The sequence below is a fragment of the Phlebotomus papatasi genome, chromosome 3 (genome assembly GCF_024763615.1).
Source record: "Phlebotomus papatasi isolate M1 chromosome 3, Ppap_2.1, whole genome shotgun sequence".
Classification (NCBI taxonomy): Eukaryota; Metazoa; Arthropoda; class Insecta; order Diptera; family Psychodidae; genus Phlebotomus; species Phlebotomus papatasi.
The window spans coordinates 87,990,511-88,004,215 of record NC_077224.1 but is presented as its reverse complement, the minus strand read 5'-3'; the positions used below and the strand labels follow the sequence as shown (position 1 = coordinate 88,004,215).

General features: G+C 32.2%; 1 protein-coding gene across 2 annotated transcripts; it reads left to right on the top strand.

The window, feature by feature from the left end:
• Positions 1 to 105: 105 nt before the first annotated feature.
• LOC129806240 (cytochrome c oxidase subunit 4 isoform 1, mitochondrial-like) lies at positions 106 to 6,230 on the top strand. 2 transcript variants are annotated; one of them, XM_055854679.1, is made up of 3 exons: positions 106 to 170; positions 543 to 955; positions 5,832 to 6,230. In XM_055854679.1, the coding sequence occupies exons 2-3, from the start codon at positions 556 to 558 to the stop codon at positions 5,963 to 5,965; spliced, it is 534 nt and encodes a 177-aa protein (XP_055710654.1). In that variant the 5' UTR covers positions 106 to 170; positions 543 to 555; the 3' UTR covers positions 5,966 to 6,230. The 2 variants fall into 2 exon arrangements, with proteins under 2 accessions (XP_055710654.1, XP_055710655.1); XM_055854680.1 differs by having other exon boundaries at positions 165 to 309.
• Positions 6,231 to 13,705: the final 7,475 nt, after the last annotated feature.

The following is a 13,705-nucleotide window of genomic DNA, read 5'->3' as shown; positions in this document are numbered from 1 at the left end:
GCAGGAGGTTTTCCTTCGCATCATCGAGCATGCTTTTGCAACGGTTATTTTTGAAAAAAGTGAGGTTATTTGGGTGTCTTTCGAATTCCACCCAAAACCACTTCTTCGGGCGTCTTCGACCAAAATCGGCTTTGCCATTTTGTTTTTCATTCCCCGTCTTTAGAAAAATTGTGAGTATTTTTGCTAAATATTGCTTTTCCTACTAATTTAATTGCAATGAAAATTAAAAGAAAAAGTTCTTAAAGAATCCCTGCATCGAGTAATGTAGAAATCTCACGATAACAGTTCATAGTTTACTGAGAAATTCAAGTATTCCACGAGGCACTTCCTTATCCCCTATTTCCTCAATTTTCTCACGAATTTCCCGGAAAATTAAAGTAGTTTTCAGTGAAAATTCTTTTTAGTGTGCCATAAAACAATTTCTCCTCAGAAAACAAGCCCTACCTTGTGATTTTCTTTAGTTTTCCGCCATCCGAAAGCCCTGTGATCTTGGTTATGTAACAGGGAATTTGACAGCCCGTCCGGGAATTTTTCTCTTGCAGAAAATCCAGAAAGATGCTGTCCAGAAACGTCCTGGCTCTGGCAAAGGATGCCGCTATGATTCAAATGGTGCGTCAGGCCAGTTCGGGTCACGGGGTTGCCTCGAAGATTGGCAAAAGGGAAGTGGTTGGGTATGGCTGGAGTGGAGAGCCAGTGTACTACGATCGCGTGGATTATCCAATGCCAGCCATCCGGTACAAGGAACCCACCCCTGAGATCCTGGCCCTGCGCGAGAAGGAGAAGGGAGACTGGAAGAAATTGAGTATTGATGAGAAGAAAGCTCTCTACAGGGCTTCCTTCTGCCAGACTTTCGCCGAATTCAAGCATCCCACGGGAGAATGGAAGGGCTGCATCGGCTGGACACTCGTCGGAGTCTCCATCGCTGTCATCTTCTCGCTCTGGATGAATGCTTTCGGTGAGTTTTCCTTTATTTCTTCTTATGAAACATTTCGGGTTTCAGTAAATGGGCGTGTCATTTTTTATATTTTTGCCCTTTTTTTTACACTTTTTACCCCAAAATTATTTTAAAAAAATTGTGAAAACTTAATTTAGATTATTACTTCTATTAATTTTTTAAACTCTCGAGAGCACGTGATCATTTAGAAATTGTCGTTACTCATTGGTGCTAATCATTTTATTTTAAAAATAGGAAAATTAGTTTAATAAAATTATTCTATGAATAAATAATTAGTTATTAGAAAAAACTGAACAGAAAATTAATTTTAAATTAAAAAAAAAATACAGCGTAAATTTTTTTCTAAACCTACAAGAAAAATTTTGAAGTTCTTCCCATTATTATTTTCATCTTGACCTTAGAATTTTTTATTTATTTTTTTCATGTGTAATTTAAAATTTTCAGTACATTGTAAGCTCTGTAAATGACCGACAGTGGCACTAGCATCCCTAAAATAATTTGCATGAAGCTGATTTTGAACATTTATAGTCAAAATCAATTTAGGTCTAATGATGGTTTGTGTCTCGGGTGTAATAGGCTTTTTCTCCTTCAGTTTGACTTGCCCTTTAGGCACCAATTATTGAATTCTTTTGTTTATTTCACGAACATAATTTAAAACTGTTTAGAATGATGAATTAGAATAATAATTGATACTGAAATGAAATATCGATTACAGTGCTGTCTCTCTATATGCACAGCTTTTGTGTCGGTTGCATTCAAAATCAATTTGTTTACATTTTGACAAAGTAATAAAGAAAATTATTTTCTTGGTAAATAATTTTTCTTGTTTTTAATTTTCTTAATTTTATTTTTTCTGTCTCATATTATATTTAAAATAACACGGGAAATTCTAGAACAATAAAAAAATGATTATTTATTAAAAGAAAGAAATAAACCGTTGGGAATTGCAAACAAAGTTGTGCATATTCAGAGAGAGAACTGTCAAAAAAGTACCCAAACTGTGCATATAGAGAGACAGCACTGTATATTGTGTTTGTTTTTGGCTTATCCAAGACACCCACCATCATCGACCGGTTTTTGCTTTATTTTTCCAGAAAGTTTCAAATAGATATTCGAATTTTTGAAGATTATTATTTATTATTATTATTATTTATTAATTTCTCAAACAAATAGGGTTTGCCCCTCTTACAATGTTTGGCTAAAGAATAAGAAAGAAAGAGAAAAAAAGTTATTATCAAAATTAAGTAAATTAAATTATTAGGACTGAGACTGGAAGTAGCCTGTTATTCCGTCAACGGATAGTCTAACATTCGGGGGAATAGAAAAAAAACTACACCCTTGTCAAAAAGCGTGCGCGATATCTACTTGTGGATGATAAGAATGCCTATTTTAGTCATGACCCAAACCACAAACCATGAATCTCATTTGTCCATTTGGCTAAAGGGACAGATAATCCTAACCGGCTTATGTAGGTGAGATTCTTAACGTGAGCTAACTCGGAATGCATGCAAATTCGATTTAGAGCTGAAGTTGGGGGATGCCATTCAGTTATCTTGAATCAAATTCGTGAAATTATACAAATTTTGTATTTAAACCAAAATATCAAGGATTTGGATGGACTGGCAGAAAAGTGTTATATGGGTGAAATGCAGACCAGAATGTTCTCTATAATTTTACCATAAAAATTGAACACATCGATTAATCAGAAGCCGAGATAATCGACGTTGTTTGTGTCTGTCTGAACTCGTTTTTTCACTCACAAGGGAAGTACTCGAGTCATCAATTCCATATTCGTCTGGGGTTTTGCTCAACTACGCAGAAAGGCATCAAATTAAACGTGGTATATACAAAAAGTGCGAAATCGGGTTAATTATTTTTTTTTTAAATTCCCCAAAGTTGAAAATGACACCTTACGCAGCACATAATAAAGAAAATTCGTATGAGGCTGCATGCAGCGCTGGATGAGCGGTACAGCACAGGACGTTCAACGGGAGTGTCGCGGGTTTGATCCCCTGGCTCCGTCTGTTTTTTTTTCCTTTTGATATCTTTTTTTTTCAATTAAAAATTCTATTTTTTATTAAGTATATTATTGTAGTGTAAATTGCTTATCTAGAGTGCTGAATTAAAATCCTCAACAAATTTTTAAAAGCGATGAAAGTGCACCCCATAATTTATCAAATAATCAATTTACTGTAGTAGAAAAATAAAATATAACCTGTACGCAGGGTTGTGCTTTTACATAGTAAAACATATTTTTTACATTTTACATGTAAAAAATATGTAAAAATGTAAAAAATATGTAAAATGTAAAAAATGTGTAAAATGTAAAAAAGGAAAATTACGCATTTTTAAATCTTTTGAACATTTCCTGTTAGCAATACCAATATTGATATTTCTTATGAGAAATTTCAAGGAAACATTTTTGGGAAAACCATGAAACAAATTTCATTTTGAAAACCCATAGATATGAAGTAATTGAACGACTTTGTACACATAAAACATACTGCCTGCAGTAAAAAATGTTATTTTTTTCTAATTAACACTAAACCTACTGACTGTTTTTGGCCGTTTTTCGGTCAAGTGACAAACTGCTATAATGTAGGATTCTCAACAAATTTGTTTTGTAAAAGAGCAATAAATTAAAATTTGAGTGCTGAAAAATATGTTACATGCATATTTCAAGAAATTCATAAAATTTAATAGGGGACCGTTTAAAGTATGTGTTTAATTTAAACCGGTCAATTTGACTGGGTCTTGGTAGGTTTAGTATTAAAAGAACTTCGTCCTTTTTTCACAGATAGATATTTCAGAATGTTGTCTATATGAAATCCTTAAAATGTTAAGCTTTTTGACTATTAACGAAAAATAGAATAAAATTTTATATTATTAGTAAACTAAACATGTAAAGCAATGAGACATAAAAATATGATTTTTTCACAATTCGTAATTGGCAAATGACATGACTTGATCAATCAATTTTTAAAATAAAAAAAACTTTATTATTTTTTATAGTAATTATATAGACTATTTTTTATGAGATTTTGATATAACAATAACCGGCACTGTTTCAGCATAAATTGGTTAATATTGTGTTCAAATTGCGCGCAACTTACGCTTAAAATAATTTCGCTTGTATGTAGTGCACTCATAGCTTCAACACGAAAAGAATAAATTACAAATAAAAAGCGCACAGCTTCAGCATAAGACGGTTAAAATTGAATGTAAAATCCTCACAGGTTCCGAACGAAACGTTTCGCAATTTTGATCGTTTTACTCAGATTTTGTGCAGATTTTATTAAAATCGATACAATATCGTAATTTTTGGATGATTTTTTGTTTAATACGTTAGTTACAGTTTAATAACAAAGGACGATAGTTTCTAGAACATGTAAAAATTGGCCTCAGATCAATGTGTAAGAAGGAGTACCCGATTTTCCCTGGTAATTGTAGTGAAAAATTTAAAAAAAAATTTGAAAACATTATCATTACTACAGAATCAGTGTTAGCAAGAAGAGACTGATTCTCTTCATGCAAACATTATTTTCTGGGATGTGATGTCTTGGACAAGGTATATAACAAGTCAAAAAAATTGTAAAGAATTAAGAAATAAATCTTAATTTGAATGATTTTCACAATATTAATGATTAACGGAAAACACAGAGCAATTGGAAAACTTTCTGAACGTAGGTTAAAAAAATTATGTGTCATTTATATGGTTTATATTTGTTCAACCGGGCAAAGGAAAATTTGAACTGGGGTTGCCAGTAAATTTCACCATGCATTTTCGACGACAAGTTTTACGGCAAAAAGTCGCAAAATATTTTACAGATTACAAAGAAATCTTTGATTGAGTGAAAAACAAAAATTTAGATTTGAAATTTGATGCATATAAATCAATTTTAGATTTTTTTACATTTTAACTTTACATGTTAAAAATGTAGCACATGTTAAAAGTTTTTTTACTATGTAAAAAATGATGTAAAATGTAAAAAATTCGCCCAACCCTGCCTGTATGTACTTACAATCAGCTATCTGAGGATCGTTGTAAATATTATTTAAAGTTTCTATTGAAATTTTATAAAAGATTAGAAAGGTCGAAGACCCAAACCAATTTTTTTGCAAAAAATCATTTGAAAACCTGTGCTCAAATAAATGTTTAAGGCACACTTTTAATCCATATGCTCTCGTTGTGGTACTTTCTGTTTTAATCATTACCGAAATCCACAATACACGAATTAGTTTTTTTTTAACTAATTAGTGAATATGGATTTCAGTAAAGAAATGATTAAAACAGAGAGTGCAATCACAATGTGCACATCGAATGAAAGAAATTCTTTCACAATCAGTTTGAGTGCAGGTTTCCAAATGAATTTTTCCAAAACAAAATTGATTTGGGCCTTCGACCTTTCTAATCTTTTATAAAATTTCAATAAAAACTTTAAATAATATTTACAACGATCCTCAGATAGCTGATTGTAAGTACATACAGGTTTATATTATTTATTTTTGGTTGTCCAGGAGGAACATTTCGTCCAAATATACCTGACCTAAAAAAATCGCCATCTTGAATTTTCGAAAGTAAAAGTTCAACTGGTCTTGAAGTCCTTATAATGGATCGGTTGAAAATCCGTGGGTGACTTATTTTTCTCGTGTTTACATTTTTTGTTTTGATTTTGAAATGTTTTTGTGATTGATGAATCAATTTGATCTCTAGAAAGATCAGTAAGCACCAAAAGACCATTCGAAAAATTAATTCATGAAGAGCTCTATCTCGTGAGTTTGAGTATTCGGCAAAGCTGGAACGCTTTGCCACTCCTTTTTTTTATTGAAATTGATCCAGAATTAAGAATCCATTTCGTTCGTTTTTTCTTTAAAGTCTACGATGTAATGCCAGACAGTTTCAGCGAGGAAAACCAAAAGGCTCAGCTGAAGAGAATGTTGGACCTGGAGGTGAATCCAATCCATGGTTTAGCTTCCAAGTGGGACTACGAGAACAAGAGATGGAAGTAGAGAAAAAATTGGCGGTAATAGTCAAAGAATTTGTCTTTCATAACCAATATTTAAAGAAAAAAATGAATTTGTTCAGCGATAGAATTGTTTTGTGGTGGAGTGATTGATTTCTCAGGGAAGGCAATATACTTTCCCGGGAAGTAGAAGAAGCCACAATTCATCCATCTGTAGTTGTGAGATATGAAAGAAATAAATGAGAAAATAAATGTGAAACTGAAAGAGAAAAATAATAAAAAAAAATGGTCTCAAAGTCGAAAGAGAAAAACCCTTCATCTTTTCAATCAATTTATTCTTCATTCATTTCTCCAATTCATTTTTCTCCTTTGGATTTTTCTTTAGTTTTTGTTTAAGTCTAATTTGAAAATTGTGCTCCAGATGCTTTAGATTTTATTTTTTGTTTTTTTCTTTTTAAACATCGTTTTGTTCACTGAAACTTCTTCCCGCAATGATTGAAAGTTTCTATAATTGAATTGAATTTGATTAAAAAGTGAATAACTTCAATTTGCAACGAAAGGAATTTTTTTTATCAATTAATATTTTCAATGGGGAAAGTTTTAGCTAAAATTCAATTAAACTCTGCGCTAAAGTTTTTTTTTAAATCTTTTGTATCGCTTTTTGTTTTGGGAATGAAACAAGTAACGAGAAACTTCGCTCACAAACTTCAATGGAAATTCTATTTACAATGAAATCTCACTAAATAACATTAATTCTTTAATTCTTTTTTTTTATAAATTACCTAACTGATGTCGCAACTTTATTTTTTTTTAATTCTCTATCTTTGTCCCTTAAATCACTGGGGAATTTTATTTCCTTTTTTATTTATTTCTTTTATACAGTTTCTAGTAAAATTTCTTGGAACAGGGTATACTTTTCTACGTAGAGGAAGAAGGCAATATTACCATAATTTTATTACTCGTGAATAATTTTTCATTTTTTTTCAAATTACGACATTTATTTTTCTTTATTCTAGTTTGCAACAATTTTTTCTTTTCAATTTTTTATTTCATTGTCCCATTGCAACAATATTCTCTCAATTTTCGTATTTTTTATCGTGCTCTTTCTCGTGTTTTTTTGGTTTTTTTTCTTGTTTTTCTTTGTGTCTATTTGGACCCTTATTATTTATTTTTCTACACTAATTTTTTCTTTAATTATATCTGGAATCATCCAATACTCTTTATTTTTTGGATCTACATTAGAAATATCCTTTTTTTAGAAAGTCTTTCATCAATTATCTTTTATAATTTATAGATCTTCTACATTTTTTTCTTTTAAATTTTCTCTTATTTTTACTTAATCTTTTAAATGTGATGAAGAAATTGTGTGAAGTGTTTTGTTTTTAGGCCGAAATAGCTTTCACTTTTCTCTTGAGAATTTTTTCATTCATTCCTCATTAAAGTCATATCGTTCGATTTGGGTGATTCTTCTTTTATTCTTTTTTTTTAATTTTTTTATTACACTTAAAGTTGTTTTCTAATCAATTGGCAGTAGTTCTATTGACTTTTCTTTTTTTTTTAATATTTCAAATTTGGAATTAAAAGGTTTTTAAAAGGTAAGATTGCAGTTTTAAGGACTCTACACACTTGAATGAAAAACATCAAAATATTAAACATCAATAAAGGTAAGTAGTTATATGGGACAAAATGTGAAAACTCGAAAACTTCAAAATTTAACAATTTTCGAAATAAAAGTGCCTGAGGTGTTTATCCTAGACACATTTTAGTAACCTCCTGAAATGTCCAAAGTTTTGAATTTTGAATCGGCCGCAAAGTTTCGCAGTAACGGAAAAATCCATGCAATGTATCTCCTATATTTCCTATTCCGCAGAGTTATCAGCTTTTTTTCGCGTGGATTTCCATGAAAAAAAATCTGAGATATTTTTTTGCAACATATCTAAAAGCGTTCCCTGGAAATTGATACAAAATTTCGATTAAATATTCCAAGTACATTTTCCGATTTAGTTCCGGCCAAGACTCAATGGAAGTAAACGCTAAAATTCCGCACTTGTTTTTCGCCCTAACACTATAATTCTTCCGAACTAAACATACTCAAATGTATGTTGTGGTAGCATTATTTTCAACTCAAAAGTAGAACAACTGAGTATTTTATAGATAAATACTCTCTAAGTTCCAAGTTTCTCATTATCACTTCATTATTTATGAATGCTTTTTATGTAGAATTTTTCTATGAAAAATCCACGCTATTTTTAATCAATTTTAGGAATTATTTTGAAGAAAAATGTGAAAAGAAATCCGTCGGAAAAGTCGTGGAATTCCGTAATATTAAACCATGGAAGCCTCTAAGGCCGTTGCATGGAGAAGTTCGAAGGGAATTCCGTGGAAATAAAGAGGATTTTTTTTCGAATTTTTAAAGAGCTGACTGACGATTATACCGCTAATAATCCATAGGAAAAGACGTGGAAATATTCGTCGGAAAAGTCTGTGAAAAGTCCGTTCCTCAAACGTCAATGGAACACTAGGAGGAAATTTATCGTGAAATTCCTCCTCGGAAGCCCACGCGGATTTTGAACGGTAAAATCCAGGGAAATCCAGTGAAATCGCCGAGGTCGTTGGTTAATTTTTAAATCTTTGTCAAAATTTACAAATCAGGGTAAAATGTGTCAAAAATCCGAAGTAAAAGTGGCATTTACACGGCTTACTTCGACACTAGTTCGTCTTTTTCTGTCTTTTGTAAATTATCAAAAACGGAGAGGCTCACTATTACTGAAAAGGGTTTCTAAGTTTCTCGGGTTTCCCGAGGAAATTTTTGATTTTTCGAAATTCTCGAAGCGTTTTTCGGAAAGTAGATAAAGGGACAAGGCTTTCTACGTAACAGTTTGCCCTTATAAAAAATTATAGATACAAAGAACTTCTCTTCAATTTAAAAGATTTTAGGTTTCAGATTAAAAATATTTAATTCTGTCCTGTAGTTTCTGTAATTTTCGTGGCATTGTCACGCGTGAGTTCGAAACCTGACAATGCCAATCGAGCTTTTTTGTCATATCATATGAGTTCGAAAATGCAATTCACTGATTTTTTAATGAAATATCTTTACTTAGTGATATTACGCAAATACAGTCTGTCTTGGTTGATTTGTTTAACAATATTCATTGTCATTTTAATTGCCAGAAATCTCAAATATGTGACTTGACAATGTCACGTGAGCTGAAATGGCAATGTTACGGCTACAGAATCGCATTTTCTAAAAAGCTCTCCTGAGATTCAAACTCAATTTGTCATATGGCATTGCCAGAGCGTTACAGAATTCCCCCTCCTGATAGTCCCTAATTTCCAAACAAGAAGCACTGACAGGATTATTCTGCTTTCATCTACAATCTTGGCTCATTTTTTTCCAATAACCCTTCCCATTATAAAATTATTAAAATGAATGTTATGAAACTTGCTTCAAAGTCAATAGTATCTCATTACGTTGGCATGATGGCTAATGGAGAAAGTTCCCCAAAGACCAATGCAATTCTGAACGTCGAAGGATGTCTAACTTGAGCCCCTTGGGGATATTTGACTCGTTTCCAAGAGGTTTGGTGACTTTTCTTCTAATACACGCCCAAGTAGCAAAATGTAACTGAAGGGAGAATAGCCTAATTCAGAACTTTCTTTAAATAGGATAGAGGATTTCTTCTCAATTTATTGTTTTACTTAAAAAGTTCGTATTTGGATCTGGTTTTAAATTAGGCTATTCTCGCTGTTCTACTCCAGAACGTTACAAATTGGGTGATAAAAACGTTATTCGTATGTCATTTAAATACCTTGGGATAATCCTTAGCAGTAATCACTCCATTTCCTCAATATTACGTTAATTTTATTAATAACAATTGCATATAATCTGACCAAAAAGATAACGTCTATTATTAGCTACCTTCTTTCTAAAGGACTTAGGTAGTTTTCTCAAGGTAAAATTTAAGTCAGAATAAGGTAAGTTTTTGAAATTGCATTTACTACTCGTTCCAGATAGGAACACACCTTTTCTTTAATATATAAGAAATTGTCTGTAAATCTTCACGTGAAAAAAAATGATAAAATTTAAGCTGAGATCATCAAGCAGATATTCAATCAAATTACACTTTAAGATAATTTCTTCCCCTAAGGATCATTATTTTTTGTGAAAAACTTTCAAACTTCAGATATTAATTCATGCTCAATAGCGGGAGAGGGAAGTGCTAATGCTTCGTACGATCCCAAGCTTCGTAATGACTAAATTTTTCCTATGTTTCTGAATAAATGTGACTCCGCAATATATTTTGAAAACTGGGCACGTTTCCCTAGTTTTTAAAATATTGGTGCGATGAGTTGTATTTGTAGAGAAACATAGGAAAAATTCAGTCATTACGAAGCTTGAGATCGTATGAAGCATGGGCACTTTCCTCGAGACCAAAATTTTGTGCAAAGACCCAACATTTTTACTCATAGATTTTGTTTTCGTATTTTGGATTTTTTGCGGACTCTCAGAACCACTTGTTTAAGTCCTTTGTCACTTTAATGTCTTCTACTCTAGCGGCCAAAGAGTCTAGCTTTATTCTTACGTCTTTATTATTTTAAATTAAATTTTCTTAAATATATTATTCATAATGGATTAAACGAAGTGGAAAACTTACCAAATGGTAATTTTATTGTAATAATTACATCATTATGACCGAAAGGTTAGGCTTCACTTTGATTTGAAAATATGACGTGCGAGTGTCAAAATAATTACTATGACCAGTCGAAAAAAATAACGTTATGCTGACTATGTTTTGCTACTTGGGCAGACTATCTCTTACTCTGATATTTCTCTACAACATCCTTTTACATTCCCTAGTATTTGTATTCCATAGCAATTAGGACTGAATATGTTATAAGGAAAGCTTTACTATTTTTAGCTGTTAGAATAAAAGTCAAAAAAGGAAATTAGATTCCAATATAGGTCGATATTCTATCAGAATTTCTTTACCATGTGTAAAAATGATTTTCTTTTTCCGTAAAAAAAGTAAATTAAAGCCTATGTAAGTGGCTTATTTGTGCATACACGGTCATTAAAGATAAAACCAATGAAGGTATTTTTTCATGGTTTTCATCCCGGAGGTTCGAATCAACGTTAAGACGACGGCCGCTCGGGATGGAGCAAAAATTGAGATGAAAATAAATCAAATCAATCAATTGACAATCGTCATGGTACGACAACCTTCGTGATAATCGTTCGATAAACTACTATCACTCGACAATGTCGGACGACTCCTTTAAACGCATATGAAAGAAAAGTCAGTCGATAATCCTTAAATTTCGGTAGAGTATTAGAAATTAAATCAGAAAGGTTTGAAGCTTTTTACTTCCATTTTCTTCCGAGATTTTTTTTAAACTGTAACGGTGATAATTGCATGCAATTTATTGCTTTTCGGGCTTTTCGAAAAAAAGAATACATGAAGGGGGCTGCAAATATTCCTTTGGGAAAAGAGACAAATCTATCAAATTTTACTATGTATCAATGTAAGAAATTTATCAATTCGAATTTTGTAGATTTTTGAATTTTCGAATATGGTACAGTAAGACTCTCGCTAATTCAGCTCTTTTAAGATCGGGCTACTTTTTAATTCGGGCGGTAGTTAAATTCGAAAATTGTTGACATTTTTCAAGTTCGATTATGAATACCAAATGAAGCAAATAGGCTAAAATTTGTTATGATTTGTCTTACTTTTGATGTAATTTTGCATTATTAAGTGGTTTTCATGCAATTTATAATAGCAATGAGCACACAGTAAAAAAATATTACAACTAAAATAGTGGGTAATTTTTTGCATCACTATTTTAATGGTAATTTTGACAAACGTGTAATTTTTGAAACGTGTAATTTCCCGCGTGTAATCTCTTGCGTGTATTTTTTTGCGTGTAATATGCAGAATGTAATCTGGAATTCTGTGTAAAGTGGTGCGTGTAAAATACAAAAACTTGTAATTTCAAACGTGTAATTTTATTTCCTTGTAATTTTTTACATAATAATTTCTTTTAAAATATTTTATTCGCTCGCATGTTCACGCTTCTCCCTTCAGCTTCAATAATTTTCAACTGCTGATATCTCGAGTACTTGGGATGCTTTTCTCTGATGAAGATGTGACTTTGGGGACAACTCTGTAAATAAAAAATAGACATTTTCAAATATGAGAGATTGAAATGGAAAATTTTCAATTCCGGGTACAATATTTACGCGATCATAAAGAGATTGAGACTTTTCGTCTCAAAAAAAAAGAAACTAAACTAACCTTATGGAGCTGCTGGCTTCCTTCACCGCTCCACCAGTTATTCCTCCTCCATCTCCATTATTGTTTGCTGCATTCTATCTTCCTGCCGTTTCGTCAGTCTCCAGACCTTTGTCTTGTCTTGTTGTACATGTACATCCCTGTGATCCGCCTTTCTCTGTAATTATAAAACAAACTAAATTGTGTAAACAGGGATTAACGTGGAAGTCGCGGAAGTCACTGAGAAATTGTCTGTTTCCGGAACAACATAACCTCAATTACATAGGAACCTCAATAAACCTCAAAAATAGGCAAATAGTGCGCTTTGAGATTCCATTGGCACTTCTTGGGATCAGTCAGGGAATCTAATAAAAACACATATAGGCCCCACGGGGCAAAGCACTGAGATAAATTGGCTGTTCCGGGAAGAACGTAGCAGGATTCTAAGAAGTTTGTGAAAATCTGCAGATTTTGGCAGCACAACACTTCAATATTTCACTGTAACATTTAGGGATGTCTGTAATATGGATCTCAGATGCCCTTAAGAACAACGGAAGACCCCATTGGGGCAGAACACCAAATAACTGTATCAAGAATGACACTCGCAAAATTTTTTCAGATTCCTCCGAAATAAATGCACAATATTTCATCGTGATTTCTCTGAAAGCTTGGTGATTACAAGAGGGATTAATATGGGGATCACTATCGACAGAAAAATGCTTCTTGGGGCAGAAAACTTAGCGAAAATACGAGCAAAAAGAAAAGAATTCAAAGTGCGACACCACTGAATTTTCACCACAGCTTTTTTTACAAATACTCGTATAAAACCTTGAAAATAAACACTTAGTAGGCGTATTTCATTCTTTTCTTTAGGAATTTGGACTTTTCTCTTAAAATTTGGGGCTATAAAACACAAAAACTAAAGAAAATACTCACCGAGGTGGATGCTTCCTGCAGCTGTCAAACTGTAATGGCGAATTTACACGTTTTCGATTACACGCACTAAATTTTACACGCAGTGGAATTTTTACCACTTTTTTAGTGACACAGTTCCACTTGAATAATGGTAAAATTACATTTTTGAATTACACGCTGAAAATTTTTACACTAATTATTTTTTACACAAAATTTACCATTTTAATAGTGGTAAAAATTAAAATTTACAATTTTTTTAGTGGTAATTTGGAAATTACACGTTATTTTTTTTACACGATTTTTTACTGTGCATGTAAACTCAATATGAGTATATGCAAATGAACAAAAAATCGTTACATTTCAAACAACTTGACGCCCGAATTTCTCTCTAATTCGGTTGACATTTCGGTCCCAAATGCCCGAATTTGAGAGAGTCTACTGTACATGCAAATCTTCAATATTCGCCTCTCCAATTCAAATGACAGCTGCCACTCGAGAAATTCCAAAAATCTCATTTGACGTATGCTTTTTTCTGTCATTTTCATTTGTGTGCTGTAAATGTGTTTAATTGATTTGAACAGGAAGTGAAAACACGGGCTTAC

Excerpts from the sequence above, each read along its gene's own strand:
- LOC129806240 (XM_055854679.1), top strand. The coding sequence starts at position 556 with ATGCTGTCCAGAAACGTCCTGGCTCTGGCAAAGGATGCCGCTATGATT. Across the intron at positions 956-5,831 it reads GCTCTGGATGAATGCTTTCG|TCTACGATGTAATGCCAGAC; the intron begins GTGAGTTTTCCT and ends TTTTCTTTAAAG.